The 24,509-nt window shown below is 38.1% G+C and overlaps 1 protein-coding gene across 3 annotated transcripts; it reads right to left on the bottom strand.

Annotated features, from left to right (window-relative positions):
* Nucleotides 1-242: 242 nt before the first annotated feature.
* Nucleotides 243-21,295, bottom strand: LOC121512771 (interferon regulatory factor 4-like). 3 transcript variants are annotated; one of them, XR_005992137.1, is made up of 10 exons: nt 20,880-21,263; nt 19,062-19,248; nt 18,726-18,802; nt 14,342-14,480; nt 14,152-14,253; nt 11,058-11,435; nt 6,803-6,915; nt 2,850-3,022; nt 736-777; nt 243-629 (listed from the first exon to the last, which is right to left on the bottom strand). XR_005992137.1 is itself a non-coding variant. In XM_041792208.1 (9 exons), exons 2-9 carry the CDS (start codon nt 21,075-21,077, stop codon nt 2,861-2,863), a joined length of 1,356 nt encoding a protein of 451 aa, XP_041648142.1. In that variant the 5' UTR covers nt 21,078-21,118; nt 21,239-21,295; the 3' UTR covers nt 243-2,860. The 3 variants fall into 3 exon arrangements, 1 of the variants encoding a protein (XP_041648142.1); XR_005992136.1 differs by having other exon boundaries at nt 736-3,022; XM_041792208.1 differs by having other exon boundaries at nt 243-3,022; nt 20,880-21,118; nt 21,239-21,295.
* Nucleotides 21,296-24,509: the final 3,214 nt, after the last annotated feature.

Here is a 24,509-nt window from a genome sequence, read left to right as displayed (position 1 = left end):
TTGCTATTAGTTGTTAAAGAACCTGTTTCTCCCTAACCTGACACGCCAGATGGATTCACATATCCATCTGGAAAACCTTCGATATACAGCGTTTGGGAAGTTTGGGAGGGTGACTGGATGAATGTTCTGTCCGTCACATCTTTACAGGCCAATCAGAGCAACAAAACACGTGATGTCATAGCCGCTGCCGAGTGCGCGTGCGCAGCTACTGAGGAATAAACTCCATAGAAAACTGCATAGCGTGAAACATGGCGACTATAGACATGTCAGTACACAACTTTTGTCGTTTTTGAAAAGAAAACATCTCACTGCTGGTCTTTGTTCATCAAGTTCTGCTTTAGCAGCATCCACGCTAATGTCTCCTTCCATAACGTCACTGCCCTCTTGTTGCTGCTTGCTTTCGTCACGACTCTGCCGCGCCCGAAAGTACTGCCCCTCGTCGCTGATTGGTCCTGTCACTTTCTAACTGGGCCCAAAAAGTTCAGATGGGAGCTTTGCAAGATGGATTTGCCAGTGAGAAACAAGGAAACGGGCATATCCATCTGCCTTGCAAGGCTAGTTTCTCCCCATTTGCCACCATTCATTTAGATCAGGGATGTCCAAATGGGGCCTTTAGTCCATAGCAAATTCTACAACAAGAATGGAAAATGGCCCACATTAGAACATGAAGCTTGTGCTTGACAGTGTATCTTATCCATGTTTTCTTATTGACAGGTGATTATAGTTTTATTTTACCTTGGGGGCTCATCTGGGGAGGTAACACAAAACTAAACACATCTGTCAATAAAAAAAACACAGAAAAAATTAGTTTGTAAAGATGGTATGAGTTTGTTTGGATCAGTGTGTTACCTAGTTTCTAGTTCCTTAATTCTGTAAACAAACATTTTGACAGGACAATCTTCAAATTGATGTGCTTTTTTGTGACTTAAACTGAGACACCATAGTAAAGTCTCTGGTACATGGAGCGCCATTCTCGCTCTGACCAGGAAGGATAGGCGATGATAACAAGGGCCAAACAGGCCCTGAAACCTGACTGGCCTCCCTAAAATCCTTGAAATGTCTGGCTATGTGGCTTGTCAGGTATTAACTAGCCATGTAAGAATATCCAATCACTAAGCACATCTTAGCCTAAATTAGACTGGACTTAGGGGCTTCAGTATCATAAAGAGGTCAGTGAAAGTGATCCCACCATCCTTATAATTTTCGGTATGTGGCCCTGAGTCAAAAAATTTTGGACACCCCTGACTTAGATGGGACACTTTTGACCAGAAGCGGCAGGGCTGGCATTCTTTGGGCAAAGTACCAAGATGGATTGCTTTTATCAATGAACTAAAAGTGAGTAAAGTACTCAAACCCAATCTTCAGCTTCTAAGGACTGCCAGTAGCCATCATACTGACCTGTTGTTTAATACAGAAAGGACTGATCTAAAATCACTGAGACTCTGTTTCAGAAAATGCTTTCAACATTAATTTAGATTGCTGCATATAGTGTTGTGTTTGACATCAAGTTGCATTGGGGGCCTGTCCATTGCCACTATTTTTGCCAGTGGTATCTACCAAATTCAGAACAAAACCAATCAGCACCCTAAACATAAAAGCTCCCTTTGCATCAGCTGCTTTTTGATGCTTCAGTTGAAAGTACTTCATTTTGTGGAACAACACTACACTTGTCCCTGTCTCTCAACCCTTACTGGCCAATTAAACGCAAGAATGGACGGGACCTCTGATATCAGCTTTGTCAACAACAACAATGGCAGAACAGAAACTGGTCCGGTCTCATCTTTCTGAGGGAATAAATCCAAGGTCTAGAGCTGCAAATGCAGAACAGGATTCTTTTCCATTGCTTTTAGCAACATTTCTTTAAATACAGGAAAACATTGAGTCCACGCAATAAATTAAAGACCAAGTGCATACTACAGGGAAAATTGAAAGTCAGTTTCATAATTTAGCAAATGCTAAGGTGCGCTCTAAAATTGTGACTGTGGGCGATAAAGGACTCTGGCCTTAATCTTTTGAAGTCCTGTTCTCAAACCCTGAACCCAGAGGTTTCTTCGAGCTTGTTTTTCCTCCACAGACAAAAATCTGAAATCTGAACTCTTCTACCCCCTCTATAGTCAAGCAGAATCACCAAACAGCACAAATTTCAAGATTGTTTCAGAATGGGTGCATGTTTGCTGTGTGCAGCTGTGGCACATGTCCAGTATGGCTGACATATTCGTCCGATGTGGAAACAGAAAGTACCAGCAACAGTTGAAGTTTAGAGAATGACTTCCTTAGTCCTATGCTTATTGACTTATGACCCATTTGGCTCTGAGTAATGTCCAGTCTCCTAGCTAATAACAAATGCTATGGCCAGTAAATCGTCTGACTTATTACCCTGATAAAGCAAAGAAATGTTTTTTGAGGGCTGTAGTTTTTGCATGGATTTAACAACTAAATCTTTAAATCTTTTAGAGTAAACTTTGAAGCTTATCTGTCCATCTTTCTCTTAATTGCAGTCATTGTGCTACATTAACTTAGCGCTTTAAGACTGGTGTTAAAATTCTTAATTAAGTCAAAGGAAGAAAGATAATAAGCTTGCATATGTATAAAAAAGTTTACATGTTGTGTTAAGGCACTTAAATTCACCACACATCTTACATTACAATCACCAGAGCTGTCAGTTTTCTTTGCATAGTCAGTAGAAAAATATCTAGAAAATAATACAATTACTAAAAATTACACTACAGCTTTGATTTCAGAGACAAACAGTAAAAACAAACATAAACGTCATGTTTCAAAGTTCATGTATGCCCTCTCGTCTTTGTTTAAAGGCTCTTGGGTTCTCAGAGCTTTCTATAGTCTCTCACTCCTGCTGGGCTCACTCCTGCAGGCTGCTGCTGTGGTGGTGCTGGATGGCTCTCTGGTATTCCTCAGATGGGTTTACGTGCTCTGTGACTCCCGGGTGCTCGAAGCTGCGATAGTAGTGGCCGCCCATCTGCTGGGCGTAGTAGAGGAGCTGGCGGGCGAACAGTGGCTCAACCTGAGAGATACGGAGAGTCAGACATGTGAGTTTCAGGCTATTAAACTGTCAGCATCAGTCTTTAAATATAGGTAATATATCTGCATTAAGCTTTTAAGTGATATTTTAGAGGTTAAACTATCTTAAAGAGTAGTTTCAAGTCTAAAAGTCACTCTTGAAAGTCTGCAAGATTGCAAAAATGCTAATTTCTTTTATTTTTATAAGGAACACATAACTTTCAGATGAACAAAGTGAAAAAAAAATCTACATTCAAAGGTCCAGTATTGAGATTTCCCAAGCCTTCAACTTCATGGAGTCTTCTTACTTGTAAAAGAGGCAGTGTGACAAAACTTTGAACCCATTTAGGACAGAAGGAATTTTGGAGAAAAACTCAATCCATATCAGAGTGAAGTGGACTTTAAGTAAGAATGTTATGTCAAAGCACTGTTTCATCTTTTGTCAAAGATTAGTGAACTAATTAAGACCTTTTATTGTTATTCTAAGGGCAGACTCACACCAAACCCAGTTGCCCCATCCCATGCCAAATCATGATTGTACCCCTTCCCCAGCCCCCTGCTGGCCTCTACTCTCACTGCTTAAGTCTTGGATAATTCATCACGTTGTCGTATGACATGCAGTTTACGAGTTGCACAGTAGCTTTACTTGCTTTGTGACTTATTTTGAGTCACTCTGGTTTTGTACGGCTCTCTAACACTCTACCATTATTTGAAATTATCGTTAGGTGAAATACTTGCACCACATGCAGGTTGCACACCCGTTTGGGCAACTGCATTGTGCTAAAGCTCACTTATTCTATCTCGAGGGCCAAGTAAGTAAACTATGATTTAGTGCAGTACAGACCACTCACACTACTGAAACAAACTGGACTTTGGAGTTCAGCCATGCTTAGGCACAGCACAGATGATCACATTGATTGTATGTCATGTCCACATTGTGCACCAATGCTTGTGCATGAATGACCATACCATGCTAAGACCTACCTCTTCAAATCTTGCCAGGGCCAGAAGTGTAGCATGCTTGAGCATGTTAAGGAACGCGTCTGGGAGTAAAACATGCTTGAGCACACGACAAATTGCCTCGTGTGAGTGTGGCCGAAGTCTTAAACAACATTAATTTCTGACGGCATTATTCAAAGTTTGGTACTTCCCAAAAGTAAGGCCTGGGTGTGGCTTGCCACACTGAACATCTTTTAACAGTTTATACTCATAGCAGCACACTTTTTCTCACGGTCAGTTTAAAAAAAAAAAAATCCCTTACAATCATGTGTTATGCAAGTCCAGCCTTGGGAGTGGTTTGAATCAGCTCTATCTACTACCGCTCATTTCTTTTCTAGGACTGACTCAGTGACCCCATTTGAAGATCCACCACTCAAAATCAACAGTTGATTCTACTTTACTCTTTCTATTGTTACATTTTAAGAAAAATAATGCATCTGCATAGCTATAAATGGAGAAGTGGTTGCTCAGATGCAGAAGATATGTCAGAGGGTTATACACAAGTATTTATGGAAATTTAGACTGCAGCCAGCTGGAGAAATCATTAACTTCAATGGTAGTGATCTTCTTAACGACTGGCTTTTTTGTCGGTAAGGCTTAGTTTAGCAGAGCTAGTGCCACCACCCTTTGGTCCTTCATGCAACTTAGCATCCACATTCCTGTGCTAAATGTTGTTTGCACTGCTCCAGTCGATATTCCAGTTTAATCTCACCTAGTTTACATAAAACTTCATCCCTATTTTCCTCATCGAAATACTGCCTCCATACTGCTCTACAAGCCAGTATTCGCCTGGCTGGTTTATATCATGTAGTAGAGCCTTATGGCAGTAGCCGTCAATCAAAGGGTTAAGGTTAGCATAACCTTTAAAATCAAAATCATACTTTAAATGATCCAGAATGCTTCATTGAACGTTAATATATTGTCCTAGACCTAAAAAGAGAAAACCCCCACTCAGAGGATTCACATGTCACCTTTTAATCATTTACGTCTTACTTATGTACAGAACTGGTGTTAAGGTTTAAATGGTGTAAAATTAACTGGTGAGCATTCTACTATGAGTCTCTCTTCATGATTAAAAATAATTTGGCCTTTAGAGACATTACATTTCGAAGAAAGAGTTTGCAGGATCACAAAGTAAAGAAACTACTATATGAAAGGAAAACACAGGTGACTTTGCAGATGCTAGATCAAATCCAAATAACCAGATATGACTTGCTCATCAAACTTTCTGACTCTGCTAAACTTCTCTGATAACACTAAAGTTTTAAACACATTTTAAGCACACATACATTCATATTTCAATTCTCTAAATACTAGAGGTGAATACTTTCAGTGTCATGTTATGGTTGCATAAAGATTTGGATTTCAGATTTTTCTATTTTAAACTGGGCCGCTGCTTTGTTTTTTTTTTTGTTTTTTTGAAATGGCAGTCTTGCAAATCTTGTGCTGATTCGCAAGGTTGACGATTTTTAATCACTCAGTTAACTCCTTTCACACATATCCACTTCCTTGGACTAACATACCAGGTGTTTTTAGCGGAAACAGCAAATGTCTAAATAACAAAGCGAAATCAAACTCATGCTGATTATCAGGCTGTAAGAGTAACACTGAAAGCCAAGAAATTCTTGTGTAATCCCTGTGTTTTCTTTGATCGGGTCCTATCTCTTGCACTGTTTTTATCTAGGTTTATTTGGGGCTTTTTGCCTTTATTTGGAAATGACAGGACAGTGGATAGTGTTAGAAACTGGGGAGGGAGAGGAGCCACAAGTTGGACTTGAGCCCAGGTGGCCTGCTTGGACTATAGCTTCTGTACATGACCAAACCACTGGGTCAGTGATCATCAACTGGTGGCCCGAGCACCATATCAGGCCCCCCAACGCTTCCAATGCGGCCCCAAAAAGACGATTACATTTTTTTAAAAACGTCCAATTTTTAGGGAATCTTTTGTCTTTATATCCCTAAAGCTATTAAATCAACCCCAAAAACGATCAATATTGAAACAGTTTTACCCCCCCACCCCCACCCCCCCGCCATTATTAGTAACCACTACGCGTTATAACCACACACTTAACAGCTAAATCTGCAGGTTTTGTGTTTACCCACCACTTCAGGCTCTCAGAGTGCAGTTCTCCTTGCCTGAGAAAACCCTGTGATGAACAACATGGCAACCTCAGAAATATGGAGCTAAAATATCTCATCCTGTGGCTGAGTGCAGTATTGTAGGCAGGGGCTGATCTCATTGTTAATGCCTGATAATTAAGGGGAATACTAATAACAATAATATGTTAATTTGAAGAAAATATGTATTTAATTTAGTTCTTTTGAAAGTCAGGCCCCCTCAGCGTCTGCCAAAACAAAATCTTGCCCCTGTATAAATGTTGATGACCCCTGAACTAGGTCATTGGCACCCCTCTTTATCTGGGTTTCAATTCTTCCTTCAAAGAAACGGTATCAGAAAAATCCCACTATCTAAAGTTGAACTAGCATACTGCAGTTATTCAAAGTGAAAGTTCAGGTGTACTGAAGGACTCAATTAGAAACTGAATTTAATCATTATGACTGTGAAAAACTTCTCAGTCTTTTAAATTTTCACTTTTTAAACCTGGATTTAAACTTTCAGGACTCACCTTTCAACCTTTTAGGTCTAAAGGATTTATTGATTTTGATACTGAATTAGTGACTTCAGATGTATTCAGTAAATTTGTGTTTCATTGAAGTGCAAAACAATACAACAAAAGTATCTAAGCATGCATCAAACTACTGTAATGATGTAAATTATGATCACCTGGACTGTGAGGGTGCGTCTTTGTCTCTGTGGGTCCAAACACTCATCTCCAAAGCTCAGCAGGACCTGGAACCGAGGCGGGGGACGACCGTGGAGCCCATAACTCTGGATCTCTGATTGCCACAAAGATGAAGAAACTTGAGTCATCCAAAATTATCTGAACTTTTAAACACAAATGATTTCAGAAGAATTTCACTTGAGATTGACCTTTATGAGTTTGAATGGAAAGTCCTGATCACAGCATGTATGCAAATTCAACTCAGAGTTTTACACAGCTGGATGCAGAAGTATGTGGGTGGGGATGATGTGGCTGAGAAGAAGTCATGTGACCATTGCCTCATCATAAAGTATGACTTTAAAGAGTTTGTCAGCTTCAGTTTTAAGCTGATAATAGCGTCCGTGGGTTTGTTTCTCTCGTGGGTTTGGTTTTTACATAGAGCTCATCCCAAAAGGACTTACAGTAAATAAGCTGTTGATTTTAAAGACAGTTAAGTCGTAAACAAATTTCATCCTTTGATTCTAACTTGGACTGCAGACTTACTGTAAGTGCAACCACAGTCTGTGCACCAAAATAGCATTCAGATGACAGATAAGTGTCTTTCCTCATAAAGATAAGTACATAGTAGACGTGAGGGACATCCTGAGAGTTGATTTAGAGCATTTTGGTCTTTCTGACGGTTCTTCCAGGATCCTTTTAACCAATCCAGATCAAAATTTATAACTCTGGCAGCCCCCCCAAAAAACCCATTCATACTCTTAAAGAGTCAGGACTTTTTCTTAAAATAAGGTCTTGCTTGCACTGAATCTCTTAGTTGCTGTAAGTTGATGTTATTCTCTGTCATCAAACCATGTGACTTTCCCCTGTAAAAACAAATTTACTGTTTCATCTCCCTCACTTTCTTTGATCCATTTAGCGCCCCCTACAGGCCTGGAACATTTAAGCCTTCTTCATACGTCTGCATTGACTCTACATAGCATACACAGTAGGTCCACATAGCCCTGTACCTGTACTGAAGCCTATGTGCTGTCTGACATGCACCTCCTCCAAACTGCAACTGCATGTTGGGATGACAGAGTGCAAGCAAGGCATCTACCAGTGCATGTCCATCTCCGTGTCTCTCTCAGTGGTTAAACAAATCCCAACTGATTCAGCAGCTGTACTTTCCATTTCCTCCAATGTCTCCTCTTTTTTTCTTGACAATAATTGCAGCTTATTTAACTGCTGCTCAGTATCTATGAGCTCCAGTGCTAGCACTGATTGGTGCCTTATTCTCTGACGGGGAACAAGCCAATCAGCTTAAAGCTTTGCAAGATGGATCCGCCTGATGACAGACATGGAGTCTGGTCAATCCATTGGCTATGCAAGATCAGCGCGTTTTAGTTGGTGTATGCATCTTAGTCTCATTTGTATCTGCATTTCTCCTAATCTAAGTCCTTTCAGCCATAGCAGATTGGTTGCAAAGCTTAGGACAAGTGTAATAGCAAATGTATGCATGTGTATCCTCCAAGAGCTACTGCAATGATGTGGTTTTAATCCATCTGTTTTTCTCTTTTGCTCTATTCTTTACATTTTAAGATTTATTCCTGGACTTTTTCACCTTCATTTTCAGAGTATAGAAGAGTGGAAGTGTCGGAAATCAGGGACAAAGAGTGGGGAATGACATGCAGGAAAAGAGCCACAGGATGGATTGAACTGACATCCATTTAAGACGATGAGCAGAACATGACGTAATTGTTTGGCATACAGTTCCCCATCCTTTAAACTTAAGAGTGTGCTCTAGAGGCTTAAGTTTAAGTTCTGACTACTTCCATACATATGAATGAATACACCAGTATTTGGCTATAATGATGTGATGGACCTCTTCATTTATTGTCGCAAATGTTCTGGGGTAAATTTAAAAATTTTGGCTTGCTAACATAAATTTTGTCATTTTTAAAGCTGCTTGTGAACTGTGGGATATGTCTTGATGAAAGGGATTGGTCTGGAAATACACAAATGCTTGCACCTCGTCAGGGTGTAGTAGCCTGTTTTACTAGATTTTTTATTTTCATGACCTCCAAGATGAAACATTAAAGCATAAGGAGGAGCTGAAACATTTCAGCTTTTGCATAATTAATCTAGAAGCTATTCAAGTTTTAATTTTTAAATGAAATGATGAATAAAATAACTTTTCTGTAGTATTGTTTTTTTGGAATGCACCTGTATGATTTTGGTACAGCAGCAAAATTCAGGCTTCATATCACCATTTGTTCTGAAAGTTTTGGGCCAGTGTTCTGGATTGTCAGGAAAATGTTTTCTTCTAAATGTGCAAGCTTAAATCAAAGGTTATCATGATCTAAATTTTCTGGTTAAACTCAGCGAATAGTGAAAGCACCCATATACAGAGGCTATAATCCTGGATGCACAAGTCTTGTTTTTTCCCCTCTTGTCTCCTCATATTTCCTGTCTCTCTTCAACTGTCCTGTCTAATTAGAGCAGAAAAGCCCTAAAAGATAATATTAAAAAAAACTTTCAAATTTACCTCTACAGGCCACTATATGTACTGAAAAAGAGTTGTACAACATGCTTTAGTAATGGAGAATACTTTTCAACAAACTTGTGGTAATTTATAGCAGATAATGCCCATCCCGCATCTTTCAGTTTAATTTTATGTTTCTGCTCTTCTGACTGTATTCATCCCCAGTGTGTTGTATAAAGATGCTCAAAAAACACCTCTTGCTTTTCGTAATATTATTAGTGACATTCCCAGGCGTATAATAAACCATCTGGTAAATAAAAAATATAACAGCCTTGAGATGACTAGTCTTAAGCCAAGTAAATACATTCTGTATACTAATATCACACTGTAGTGATCCAAAGTTGATTTGCAGACAAGGCTAACATTAGCAGTGCTAGCACCACAGGCATTCGATCTTCTTTGCAGGTTAACGTCAACATTCCTGAGCTGAATATTGTCACACAGTCGGTCACCTCCCTCACTTCAGCTATATCTGAGTATAACCTGACACAGCCTCTGGATGACTTTATCACCATTTTATAGATTAAATAATGCTAAACCACACTTCTTCTACGGCATGCTATCAATGCTATAGCTATTGGCTGTTGGCTACATTGGAATAAAGAGCTTTGTGACAGCAAGGTAGTGGTCATTACAAACATTTACAGTGGCTACTGGTGGCAGGCAGTAGCATTACAGTTTAGACGGAGCGCTTGGCAAGGACTATGGGCCTAAACTGTGAAAAAAATCTAAAATTAGTTTAAAGGTCACATATTTTACCCTTTTAAGACATTTTTATATTGGTCTCAGAGGTCCCCAAAACATGCCTGTAAAGTCTGTTGCTGAAAAAAACACTCCAGTTTTAGATTACTGCGTGTCTAAAAACCCCCTGAGTTTCAGCCCTGCTCAGAACGAGCTGTTTCTGTGTCTGTGGCTTTAAATCTTAATGCGCTGTATGACTCCGCCCCTGACTCCGCCCTTCTCAGGAATCGGAAATGGCTAAATGGATGTGGTTCTCCTGAGCCTTCTCTTAGCTAGAGGAGGCTGAGGATCAGTAGAGGAGGGCAGAGCTTTCTTCCAAGTGGAGCAGGTCAACTGAACCTGGGGGCGGGGCTAACTCTCTTCATGACATCATGAGGGGAAATCTGCGAATGGCTTACTTCTGCACACATTTTCTGAAAGGTGGAGGAAGAGAGGGAAGGAATGGATTTTTCTGATTCTTGGGGGGATTGTGGACAGGCCAGGGGCACATATTTTTTGTTAGAAAGGTAATTTTTGCATAATATGTGACCTTTAACAGACATGCATTCTGGTGGCAATGACAAAGGGATCCAAATTTAACTGTTTAGCTGACTGATTGCATGCATTCCTAGTTATGATATTCTGTAGCAGAGCTGCACGTGTGATGACTAATTGTCACATCCAAGAGTGCAGGAAGGTATCAGTAGCAAGAAGCTGCAGAAAATGTTGAAATGACAGCATATGAAACTTAATTTTTCTAAATGACACATTGCACCACAATTGTTTCGTGCAAATAGTGACTATAAATTTAATTTTCAAAAGAAAGTATCAACACATATACTTGTGTGGCATTAAACATACATGGATAAAACCATAGCTTTACATTTTTTAGTTCCAGCGGCCAAACTGAGAATATGTTGAATTCAAGTTTTCATGTCATACTTTAAATGCTTCCCTTTACCTCAGATTTAAAGGTTATAAGATGTTCATTTCTGAAATTTTTGGTGCCTACTCACCTGTCAGGTAGTCCTGTGTGTGCAGCAGTTTACAGGTGACCTCTCTCTCCAGTTTGTTGGGTTTGTCTCCGTACTGGGACAGTCCTCCCTGCCAGTACACTCTGCTCTGGCACAGACGCCGGGCGTAGAGTCCATCTGGGCCCATCCACAGTAACACTCCCCTCTCCAGGTCATACGGGGGGCTCGGGGGACACTCGTCCGTCCTCCTCTGGGCGGACAGACTGTCCACAGGCAGGGGGACCACCTCACGACCTCCAGACTGCATGAAGTGCTTCTCCTCAGGGGAACATGGAGTGATGTGGCAGCCCTCGGGACTGGAGACGGTCACCTCCCTCACCAGAGTGTCCCGGAAATATACGGACACGTGCAGGCGGAGGTCTGATGGGACAGAGCACACAGGGACAGGTCAGTGAGATGTTTTTATCGCAATTGAAGTTTTCAAAGCATTATTTGATAGAACAAAAGATGGAACAGGAAATCAGAAGAGAGAGACAGAAAAGAAGCAGCAGGTTGGACTTGGACCATCTTGGAGGACTACCACCTAACTACTGGGCCATCAGCACCTCTCTTGTCATCAGTTTTGAAGGGATGTAATTCACTATGCAGTGCAGAACAGTTTTGAGCAGTAAATTGTGTGTTTTTTAAATTAATTTCAAGTTTCTTAAGTTAAAGTTTTTTTGTTATTATTTTTAGGTTCCTGTGAGAATGCTTACGTCCTTGGATGCTCCCCTTTCAAATGTCCTTATATCAGTTTATTTTATTGTTTTTTGGTATTTTAGTGTCTTTTATTGTATTGATTTCACTCATTTTATTTATTTATTAATCAATTTATTTTGATAATTTTGGCTTTATTCCACTTCCAGCATTGTTTACTGTCCACTCCTTCTGTATGTAGCTCTTTGGGCTGTTTTTATGTATGAAAGGTGCTATTCATATAAAGCTGGGCTGAGTCAGGCTGTAATTGTGAAATTATTTACAGTATCAGCAGATTCAATTGCTCTTTTTTTAAACGTCAAAGTGTCATGGCAGGTAGGGCTGGGAAATTGATGGCAATCAAGTTTAAATCACAACATGGCCTGCTGCAATTTTCAAATCGCAGAAGGTGCAATATTTCTTTAACCTGAAATTTGTGCCAAAAAAACAGTTTACTCCTCTTTTTTTTTGCCGCAGAGATGTTGTGCATTATAAATCATGCAATTATTCACGTGACATTATTTTTTGAACAGTCTGCAAAAAATCCTACTTTCTTCATGTTTATACATTTTTCTTATTGAATAGGAGAATGATACAAAATTAACACTTCCTTAATTTCAAAAGTTCATATCCAATTTGCAGGACGAGTCAAGATCAGCACAATAAGTTATCTGCTGGAAGTAACGTAAGATGAGGAACTTCAGAAATAATCACCTATCAAATGGCAATTGCAATATTGAGGGGAAAAAATTTCAATTAGATTATTTTCTCAAATAGTTCAGCCCTAACAGGTCTGGACTGCATTAGGAAGTTTAAATGATGAAAAAAACTCTCTTTCACAGGCAGAAACCTCTAGCTTTGTGATATTCAACCTGTGGCTCTTTTATGACTAGTTGTGTCTGTTTTAAGTCCTACATGAACAAAAAAATGTGAGAATTTACTTAAAATGGAGCATTATCAGCAGAAATTATTAAACGCTGAATCAGCAAACCAATCACAGTCACTCCCAAATCTCATGCTTTTTGCTAATTCACATTTTTTAACACCTTGAAAATGTTGTGCAGAAATTCTGCTGTTCTTGCAAGGGGGAACCCAACCTCTAGGATCATTTGCATTGTGAGTCAAATAAAACCAACTATCAAAAAAAACCTTTAACTCTTACTGCTGCTGCTGCTGCGGAACAGAAATCTCCCTGCTTTCAAAGCAGCTGTGAGAAACACTCTCAGTGTTCAATTAGTTGAAAGAAAATGGCAGTATGACCTATTTAATAACTGAGAAATAGCCATGATGGCATTGATAAGGACTCTGATCATGAGGGATTATGGATGAGTGTATAAAAACAATAAAAATTAACAAACTCCATCACTGATTACATGATACATAAAACAAACTACAACCCTAACTTTAGCCATGTTGTCTCTATTCTCAAATGCAGAGATGTTTTTGGAGAAGGACCCTTGTAAAAATATTTTTTATCAGTTATGCTCCTTAATTAGGGCGAGGTTGAGGACAGCTGCTCTAGATGAAGCAGGGTTATTGGTGGCAGCCATCTGCCTCCAACAGCTGAGACACTGATGTTTGCATTCAAAAAGTCCCTATAACGTCGCTCAGGACTTTGGTCTTAAAATAAAGTTTACTGGTTGAATAGTAATAGATAAAAATCAGAATGATTATAAGTCTGTTGTCAGAACTGACTGGATTAGCTCTTAGAGGTCCACAATCACACTGCCATGATTTCATCATGCGCTACTTTTGTCACATGACAGTATGAAAACAAAGCCACATTTTGCATTGCAATCACTTCCTGTGTAAAGCATGATCTTTAAGCTTTCTTTCCGTTTTTGTCTGATGTCAATAGGCCAAGTAAAACAGGAAATATGATCATTTTAATTTGATAAAAAACTTAATGTTACACAGAGGGGACAGTGGACCATGCTGTACAGATCTGGCACTGGTATTTTTTCACAATTTTCTTTTTAAAAATGACAATTTATTGTTTAAATGACAAATTTTGGAAATCAGTTTTTGTGGGGTGTTGTGTTTTTTGGAGGCCCCATATCTGATACACTAAATTAAACTTTAAAAAATATAGTTCTCACATTATAAAGTTGAGGTAGTGCTGAAAAAGATTATACCAAACATGAGCATGGTCTGCATTTTCTGAGTGGTTTATTTTGTCAAAAGACAATTAACAAAATGGAAAAATAGCCAGTGGACCTCTCAGGGTTAAAAGTTTTATTATTACTGAATGTTCCAGTGTCTCTAACTTAAAAAGATAAAGATGAAACCTTTTTCCAGTCTGCACCTCTTAGTATAGAGAATTTCTCAGACCAATAATAACCTTTCTCTTCAGATTCCAGAGTGTCCAGACAAGAAAAGAGAAGTGAAAGTGTTTGTTTACCTGAAAGAGCTTCTGCTGATCTGATTCCAGCATCCAGAGTGAAAGGAGATGGCTGGCTGTCTGCAGGATTGTACGAGTAGATGGACGCTCTGAGCTGGTATCCTGCACACAGACACCAGAAACAACAGCTCAGCACAAGCACACAGACACTTAAACTGTGAGGGATGCTAACTCTTGTCTGGTTCTGTACCGTTGTCCATGGACGGGCCCTGCCACGGCAGACTGCGAGGGGGACAGGGACACTGAGTGTAGGGAAGCTCAGACAGGGCGGGCGGCTCCTGACAGTAATCCCTCCAACCACACTCTGCTGAGGGCATGTACTGAGGAACCTGAAGACAAGCACACAGTCAGGTCAACATGCAGACACAGGTGTGTATTCTACTGCAAAATGTAACGCATCTGTATCTCATTCATGTTTTAACTTGTGATGGAACACGTATAATCTCTGTCATAGGATGAGTTAATTTGCTGTAATGTGGAACTCTGGTAACGGTGTGGTATCACGAGGAATTTCCACGTTAAGCAGAGACGTCATGTGATGGTCAGCTCTGCCCACCTCCACGGATTACTTCTTGTTTCAAAAACTGAGGACTGTTCATGAAAAACTGTCCTCCATGCAGTGCATGCACTAAACAGTAAACTGCTGTTTGGGTTTCATGGATAAATTTCACATAATGAGGGAGAAAAGCTGTTAAAAGTGCCCTTCCTTGTTCATGCTATCTCAGAAAGCTTTGTGAGTAGCTTGTAACGCATTAATAAGGAGGGGCCCTTTTAACAGCCTTTCTCCCTCATTAGGAGAAATTCATCCATGAAACCAAAATGTTGGTTTTTAGTAAATTCATGGCAGTGGTTCCTGAATGGTGCACCTTTGAGCAAGTCTAGGTGTGCTGTGGGAACTTGTACAGCCATATGCTATTACTATAATGCAGTGTTAATTTAATTGACTAAAACTATGACTAAAAAAGTTAGTTACGTACCTTTATGAGGAAAAGTAGAGTCTAGCTAAAAACAGATTTTTGGTGATAAAGTTGTGTCAAAATCTAAGTTTTGTTTTTGTCAAGGAGACTAAAATGTTGTGTGCTGGACCTCTGGATGTTCAAAAGTCATGATATTTCCCCACTGTGTGTAAACGATGTGTCAGTATTTTCATCAGTGTGTTTTAAATCAATTAAAGTATTGACAGTGCATTAATATTAGTGATTTACATTTATATTACTTTCACAATTTGGCTGATTAAATTTGTTCAAAACTGTGACTAAAAGTAAACACAAATGTGATCTCTTTATGGGCTAAAACTGGACTAAAATGTTTTTGAGTTTTTGTCAATGAAGTCTAGACCAGTGGCTCTCAAGTGGTGGGTTGGGACCCAAAAATAGTGGCAAAAAGTCTATAATGTATGGACGCCCTAAGTGGACGCACATCCATACTTACTTTTTCTGTGACAACAAGTACATGTCAGTCTCCATTCTCATTTTCTTAAAATTTCAACTTATCTATTTCATTTTCTTGGGATAGCAAAGCTGCTTTTCCCAAGATAACAAGGTAATTCCTCACTAATCCACTAAAATTGCATGCTGTCCAGGGAAAGGAAAGGAAAAATAAAATGTATGCATGCATGCTTTTTGTCTTTATGTACTTTTTTAAATGTTTGAGTTGTCCTGTCTCTTTGTTTGGTTTTTTCTTGTTCCATTTAAGGTCCAAACTGCTACATTGTTATAAATAAATTGAAGCAATTGAAAAAAAAAATTTTTTTTAAATTGGGTTGTGATTTCTGACATGTAGCGGTGGGTCCTGATGCCCAACCAGTTGAAAACCTTTGGTTCCCAACCTGGGGTCCGGGACCCTCTTGGGGGTGCGCCACAGATTTCGGGTTGGGGGGGTGGCCTGTCTGCTCTAAGGTTGTAAAAATTATGTTCACTCAAACTACCTAAAATCAGGATAGAACCCTTATGAATGTTTCAGTCTTTTGCTAATAACACATGTGGATTGGGCTATTGTGTTTGGCTTTAAACGATGAAAACAATTCAAACTTAGGTGTATATTTAACAGCAATATGTCACTTTTTTACATGTGGGTCCTGCAAGTTTTTCTTAAATATGTGAAGGGGGGGCTCAATGGAAAAAAAGGTTGAGAACCACTGCTCCAGACTAACAGTAACAAAGATAAAAATGACTAAAATGTGACTGAAATGAAAAGGAACTTTAATCTAAAGACAAAGACTACATTTGATAATTGCTTCTAAATTAACACTACTGTAAGTATGCAACAGCTAAAGATACTGTAAGGTGTGTTAAAGAGGCTTTTTTACATGGACATGAATATAGTGTGCCTGCGTATTTTGGCAGGATTTTAGGGATACCTAGGGCAAGAAAATTTTAAAGCCACTGCTGTGATTCAAGAAAAGAAGTAACGGAGGAGGAAGGCAGAGCCAAGCAGCACATCTCTACTGCTCATCTTTTGCTGTTGTTTTGATGAGGGCTGAACAATTTGCAAAAATAATCTAATTGCAATATTTTTTTCCAATATTGCGATTAAATATGTGATTATTGTTAGGTTCCTCATCTTATTTAGTTCTTAACAAATTCAAGCAATAAATCATTCTATATAGTTTTACTTGCCAGAGAAGGCTCTGCTCAAAAGAAGCCCCTTGGGTTTGTCAAGCAGATACAGTGCTTAACAAATTTATTAGACCACCTGTCATATTTGTCTCAGAGACCATCCAGCATCATGAAGTGCTTTAATGCGGACTCTTTCATTTTCAGTGAGCTCTCCAGGTTTTACCATTTTGAACAGGAATAAGGAATTTCAAACTGAATTCACCCAAATTTGATCCGGCCCACTGGGCTTCTCTGAGAAGTCAGAAATTAATCAAGCATAACATTCAAGCTCTAAAACTCATTTTTCTGTTCAGGGATGCAAGTAAATAACTATAATTTGACATATTAATCAAGAAATATTAATATGCTTTACTATTTTTTCAGGTTTTTTTGTAAATCAGTAAATTTGAAAATTCATGGATAACAATAATAATTATATTTTAGCATTAAAAATATCATTTGAGTTAAAGAGCTTCTACATATTGGTGTATTAACCATTGCAGAAACATAAAAAATGATTTTGGTAATTTTTTTTGGTAATTATGCTGTTAATTTAGGGCAGCTGTGGCATAAACCTTACTTTGGTTAGGGTAAGGGTGGTCTAATAAATTTTTAAGCACTGTACATTTATGACAATGGATATTGAAAACAATGAAATTATTTTTGAAGCACTTAATCCATAGTAGCACGAATATGGGAGTGCAACAAGCTTTAAGCTATAAAGGAGGCAGCTGGGGTGGAGGAGGCTAAACTTTGCCAGCAGCAACAGCAACTGCATGGTGCATCAACATTAATGCAAGCAGGGATTAGTGAGAAGTACGTCATATTTAAATGGACCGCTGTGTTGTGAGAAAGAACTTTGATTGGCTGTGGGACCTGGGAGACAATAATCGGGATCAATTGGCTATCAGCTGATTGTGGCTAGATGTATGATTTCTGTGGGCTAATACTAAGCTGCATCAGTATAGGATAGAATGAACTAGAGTAGAACGATAAAAAAAACATCTGATTGCATTTTTTTTGCTCATATTGCAAATTTGTAATCAATCACTTTATTGAAGGAGATTATCATTTTTATGTCTCTTGTTTTGATTAAGAAAAACGTACATAAAACACAAAAAGGGTGATTTTTGCAAACCATTCTGAGCATAAAATCTCTGCTGCTGCAAAAAATGAATGTATTAAACTGGTATTTTGACACATTCAATTCTAAATTGCAGCAGGCCTTATTGCGATTTAATCTAATTTGCGATTAATTGCCCAGCCCTAGTTTTGATTGAGAGCTCCCCTTGGCAGAATTTAAATACTGTTCATTTTAAATATGTTTTAAGTAGTATGAAACCACAGTTAACACCATGTATGGAATTTAAACAACAAATATACCCATCACAGTATAAAAATACACGCTCTCAGTGTGCCATACTAAAATTTCTGATCTGAAAATGTGGTTAAATTTGATTATTTTTTCAGGATATAATTAATAATATATACTTCATCATTGGCCCTTTGTAATAAATGTCATAGTGCTGGCAGTGTGCGTAAATATATTATATTAATATTATTATTATAATATTGTTGCACCATTAAAACTAATTTGATGCCCTATCAAATTATTGATAAAGGCACTTCACTGGGGTATTTGTTTCTAAAATCCTGCTGATGAACAAACATCCTTCTCAATGTTATTGCACCACCTAAAATGTCACAAGCATGTTACTGTGACAAATCACTGTCTTATTTTCTTGTCTGGTGACTTTCCTGCAAGTTTTTCCAGCATTTAAAGTCAAAATCTGCAAGAATTTCAGGATGCAACTAACAGCCTGTGACCTCCACACTGCATGTTTATCTTAAGTCATTCATACATGCTCAGCTCGTGCATGCTTTCTCATCCACAGTCTCTGTTACACATTCAGTCTCCCTCCCTCTCTCTCTCTATCTCTTAAGCCCACCCCTCTTATTTCCCTGTATGTAAATCACCTGAGGCTGCAGGGTAGGGTAGGAGGGGTGCATCTGGTAGCTCATTGGGCTCAGAGGGCTGTCCTCCTGCCGGGGTCCTGGACACAACGAAGAAAAGAAGAAAGGCAATCAGATGCAGAGGAAAAGTCTGAATCTGTTGACCTTCACTGGTGGTTTCTCACTGCAGGAGTGTGCAGTCAGTGACATTTTATCAATCAGTAAAGGCTTTTACAGGGAATTTCCAACTTTATCTACCAGTTCAAGAAGCAAAAACAAAAAAAAGACATTGCCCCACAATTTTACATGCTTCTCTGACATTTTAACAGAAAAAAAAGTTGTGTCTGAAATGGGACCTACTTTTCTTAGCACCCTCAGGGATGATGCGGTACACTTTGTAAGGGTCTGAGATGTCCAGCTGGCTCCTATCCACCAGCTCCTCAAAGTCATTGCTCTTGTTGAGGGCACAGCGGAGTCGGGTCTTCCAGGTCGGGGGGTCTGGCTTGTCGATGCCCTCCCGAAACTTGCCTTTAAACAGCGCCCAGGCCTGCAGACAAATCACAGGGGAAATTTAACCTATGTGCCTTATACCTTAGATAATGAGCCAGCCAGTGTGTATGCCGCAAATGCATGCACTTTAGCACATGAACACACTATTAAAGAGCTTGTAGAAGTTCCAAAAAGTATCATTTCAAGGTCAAAAATACAGAGTGAATTCAGATTGAATGGGACAATTAAACAAGAGAACAGCTTTTTTCTGAGCCCAGGCTGAGAGACCTCGGCGTGAATATTGCTTGCCCTCACTGGTGTGACATCACGTAGCCCGGCAGGGTAAGCACCTAACACGAGGTTGACTGTGTCATTCATGAGGTGAGGAAATGACAGTTTTTGCTTAAATTTTGGCTTGAACTTTAAAGTGATGCACAACTTCAACAAAACCAGAGTAAAACCAGTGCTATTTTGTTTGTATTCTTACAAGTTAGGTTACTTTCATGCCAATCTAGCATCATTCTAGGTGACTGGGACAGAATTAAAAGGCTTTAACTATGCAGAAAGACAAAACTTGCTATAGAAACCTTTCATATATATTCCTCATGCAGCAAATATGTGGTATCCTTTTTCTTGACGTGTCCAGACCATAATCAAGCACAAACATGTTTGGACATTTTATAAAGTGTTTGCCTTTTCTAGCAAGTAGCTTGCAGAAAAACCTTGTACAGTCCTGTGCTTTGCTTTGATGTGAAATTTTCATTTCAAGCATCAGCTGAACTCAATTAAAGGATTATATGAGAATAAATGCACGCTGTAGCCTTAATCAGCAATTAATTGTCCTGTCCTTATGACCCGAATGCTGCAAGGAAAAGTGGTTTTGGACCCCTTTAATACAAAAGTTTCATCTGTTCTTTTGTGAACCCTTTCCTTCCTTACGGTGTTGCAGAAATGCATCATGTGTTTGATAAGAAAGCCATAAAAGAGAACAGAAATTCAAAATTTGGCTTAATATCTCTGAATTCACCCTAAACAGCAAACTTTTTTGCAAACATTTCAGAGTCTCAGATGTGTGTAACTGCATTTTTCTTATCTTTCATGTAAAATTCTGCTTGTTTGGAGATGTATATGGACCAAAAAATGCATTTTTAAGAAATTTAAAACGTCTTCGTTGAGGAAACTTGGATCAAAATTCATAAAAGCACATCAGTGAAGGATCTCATCTATCCCGGTCATGGCAGATTAAGGTTTGATCCAAAAGGTAACCAGACTTAGGTGAAATTCCTTCAAGTTCTGTTACTTTTAGGGTCAAGACTAAAGACACTAAGGAGCATTTTTATAAAGTAAATGGTGAAAGCATGAACCAGCAGAGTCAGGAGGGCTGAAGATAATAAAAACAACTTTTTGCAGCTTGATTTATGATGCAGGTTGTGTTTAAAACACACTTTTATTTGTTAAGCCTACTATAAAATGCATTCTTGTAGATATTAAAATGCATGACAGTAGAGATTTTGGTCATGTTTGCAATGAGAAAGTTGTTAATATTCACTAAGGTATAATATTAAAACGGTTATAATATAGTACAATGTATTTTACCCACTAAAAACTCTCATAGTAATGAGTTTTGTCAGTTTTAACGCGTAATTTCATGGTGAGTGGATGGCCATGTGAGGAGGCTGGGTGTCTCACCTTAAAAAGCGCGGCATCCTCATCCCGGTTGTAGTCCTGTTTCCCGGCGTGTTTCCAGGGTATCCTGAAGATGCTCTTCTCCTCGTTCTCCCACACCAGCCCGGGATATTTCCCACAATCCACCTGATCGATCAGCCACTGGCGCAGCTTTCCGTTGCCGCTGCTCCCGGATCCTCCGTAATCCAGATCTGCGTTCATGTCTGCGCCTCGAACTCGTCCAACGTCAGCCCTGAAACACCCTGAAACACCCGGAGTGTCACAAACGAGACGTTTCAATGAGCCGCGGCGAAAGTTCTGCTCAGAAACTCGTCAGAAACTTTCTAAACCCACGCAGAGTGACTTAGTGGAGCTGCTCTTACCTGAAACTGGATCACTTTTGAAATCAATCAGTCTCAGAGAGCTTCATCTTCACAGCGGGAGCGCTTAAATCCTCCACCAAACAGCGCGCAGCAGGTGGGCGGGGACAGAGCGGAGGGGATGCTAAAGAGGAGGACGCACCTGCTCTTTCTCTCTCTCTCTCTCTCTCTCTCTCTCTGGTGAAGCTTATCATTGCGCACGCAGCGGCAGATCTCCAGTAAGACACTGAGGGGAAACCCTGCTGTCAGTCACACCCGCACATGTGGAAAGTCGTGAAACGGAGACGAAAACAATTCTTTGAAATGATAAAGTTAGACGAAAACTAACAGAGTGGTCATCCTGCTGCAGAAGTGATGCTCAACATTTCTGTCTCTTTGTTTATGGAAGATTCAGTGGAACTTACGTGAGCGATAACACCGCAGATTAGCAGATTAGATTATAAACCCCGAGCCTTTTATTTAGAAAACATCGGCCTTTTCAACAATGCCGTAGCTACAATATTAAACTCAGAAAGTCAGATCAGTTCTGCCTTCCAGTGTATCTCTGTCCCCAGCTACAGCGGTAAGATGATTTCAAGTTTATTTACTCCAGTTTTGAGGGAGTTATATTAAAAATATAAACGATTTATTCACAGGAATGAAGCTGAAACTGCCTGATGAACCAGGCGTTAACTTTAACCTTTGACCCCAGCACGGGTCATTCTAGTCATAGTATGTAAGAGTGTGTGTGTGTGAGAGAGAAAACCTAACAGTGTTAATTTAGTCAAATAAAACTGTAATAAATATAGTTGGGTAACTATATGTTATTTAAAACGAAGTTTCAATCTTAAATAAAAACTATGAGATAGTAAGCTGCAGTAATGACATAAAATAATCAGAATTATAAGAAAAAAAGTCAAAATTATGAGATAAAAGTTTGAATTATGATATATAAAGGTCAAGATGATGACAAAGTAAGTTATGAAATAATCATGGATAAAAATTCAATTTTATGAGATAAAAGTTGAACTTAAGAGATAAAATCATAATTTTAAGACAAGTTATGATTATGAAACAGCAGTTGGAATGTTATATAAAAATGCAAAATGATCAGACGGTAAGTCATGATTTTAAGATCAAAAAATGTCAAAACCATTTGATAAAAAAAATCTTTATTATAATGTTAAAAGTTCAAAACTAAGATATAATGAAAATTCATTACTATGATAGAGAAAGGCAGTATTATGAGATAAAAAATGATTTTGAGAGATAAAAGTTGAAATCATGAGATTAAAAAGTCAATATTATGTGATAAAAGTTGAAATCAAGAGATAAAATAATTTAATTTAAGACAAGTTATGATAATGAGACAGCAGTTGAAATTCTATTATAAAAAATGCAAAATTATCAGATGGTAAGTCATGATTATATATTAGGGCTGTCAAAAGATTAAATTTTTCAATTGCGATTATTCTCAGAATTTCTGTAGCTAATCGTGATTATTCCCACCTTTTTATAGCATTTTATAATTCCCCTATTTTGCATTTTAAACCGTTGTATCATTTTTTATTTTTCTAATGTATTAAACTAAGAGTAATTGACTTCCTGTTTAGATATAGACCTGCTTTTACTGGTAGATCATAGATTTTAACAAGATCTTAACTGCAGAGAAAAGAACTTGTTATGGATTGAAAATGAAATAAGAGAACATTTAAAAGGTTTAGATGACTTTTGACTTGCCCAGGTGAAAATTAAGCGTAAGATTAATCCCGATAAAAAAAATAGTGCACTAATTGTGGAACTAGTTTAATCACTATTGACTTCATCAATCTTGTGACAGCCCTATTATATTTATAAAAGTCAAAACATAAAAAGTCTTCATTATGATGTTAAAATTCAAATCTATGATACAAAAAGTCAATATCATGGGATAAAAGTTGACATAAGAAAATAAAAGTCATAATTTGAGATGCAAAATTGAAATCATGACATTTAAAGATCAATATTATGAGATGAAAGTTATGATTTGAGACAGAAGTCAAAAATATCAGACAGTATGTTATGACTGTGAAATTAAATGTCTATATTGATATCATCATATCAAAAGTAAATATCAATTAAATAGATAAAGAGATAAGTTGAAATGAAGAGATCAAATCATAATCTTAAAATACGTTATGATGAGGTCAAAATAATGAGATAAAATATCTTTATTTTTATAAGTTAATATTATGATAAAAGAGTGAATAATACATAAAGAGATAAATAAAGAGAAAAAAGTTGACATAAAGCTGTAAATTTGAAATGAAATCATGAGATCATGAGCTAAAAATTAAATACTGTAAGATAAAAGTTACAGTTAAGAGTTGAAATGATGAGATAAAAATGTAGAATTTTGACTACAATCATGATTACCCTGTCTTCACTTTTTAAAAAATAATTACAGCTTTTTTGTCTTATAATTTCCAAGTAACATTTACATTTCTTTATGACCTAACTTTTTCCTATTTTTTATGATGGAAATAAATTTGCATAAAAATCTGACCTTTGGTAGTTTAAATTTAATTCATGGACACTATAAAGACAAAAAGTTCATGCTGGATTGTTAGACATAAATTTAAGTGTTTTACATTTATGTTATTGATACAACATGGCTGATTGAATTAATAAAAGAATAAACATTGTGATTTAAAGTAAAGACAAAAATATAAGGCCTTTTTTGAATTCTTTTTAATTGATATCGGGATTTTTTACTGAACAAATGTGGTTTTGAGTTTTTAACTGACTCATCAGCGAAATGCAGACTGACCACAAGCTAAGCGGTTTAACACGCAAGTCTGCAGGGTACCAGCAGAGGGCGCCCATGTTACAAAAAGTACCAGGAAACTCTTAAAATCTTGTTATAAACAATATTTATAAGAGAAATGTGAAACTTGAGGGGAAATGATAATACATGGTGTAAAGTGGAACCATTAGCACTGCTACAAATATGTTCATTGGTAACCCTGATAACTTTAGTGAGTTGATGTAGGTCAGTGGTGGAGCTAAGAAAAGCTGAGTCCCCATTACCCACATGTAAAAAGGTTATACATGGCATTAAAAACTTAATTATTTCATTCACAAAACAAGAAAAAAGTCTACATGCTTGTCTTCCATCTTTGTGTAACTTATTTAAAAATATTTTTTCATAATTTTTGTTCATAGTTTTAAATCTGATTTTGGCCTCAGAGCAGACAGAACCTCACACCCCTGATATCTTTGGTGCCCCTCATGGGGGTTTTCAGAGCCCAGAGTA

The sequence above is a fragment of the Cheilinus undulatus genome, linkage group 7 (assembly GCF_018320785.1).
Source record: "Cheilinus undulatus linkage group 7, ASM1832078v1, whole genome shotgun sequence".
NCBI classification, from domain to species: Eukaryota; Metazoa; Chordata; class Actinopteri; order Labriformes; family Labridae; genus Cheilinus; species Cheilinus undulatus.
The sequence above is the reverse complement of the archived record's forward strand: the minus strand, read 5'-3'. Positions and strand labels throughout refer to the sequence as shown.

What these genes read in the sequence shown, in the direction of transcription:
- LOC121512771 (XM_041792208.1), bottom strand. Translation starts at nt 21,077, where the DNA reads ATGAACGCAGATCTGGATTACGGAGGATCCGGGAGCAGCGGCAACGGA. An exon ending in GGGCCCGTCCATGGACAACG is followed by an intron (nt 14,254 to 14,341) that starts GTACAGAACCAG and finishes GTCTGTGTGCAG; the next exon opens with GATACCAGCTCAGAGCGTCC. An exon ending in GACGCACCCTCACAGTCCAG is followed by an intron (nt 3,023 to 6,802) that starts GTGATCATAATT and finishes CGTATCTCTCAG; the next exon opens with GTTGAGCCACTGTTCGCCCG.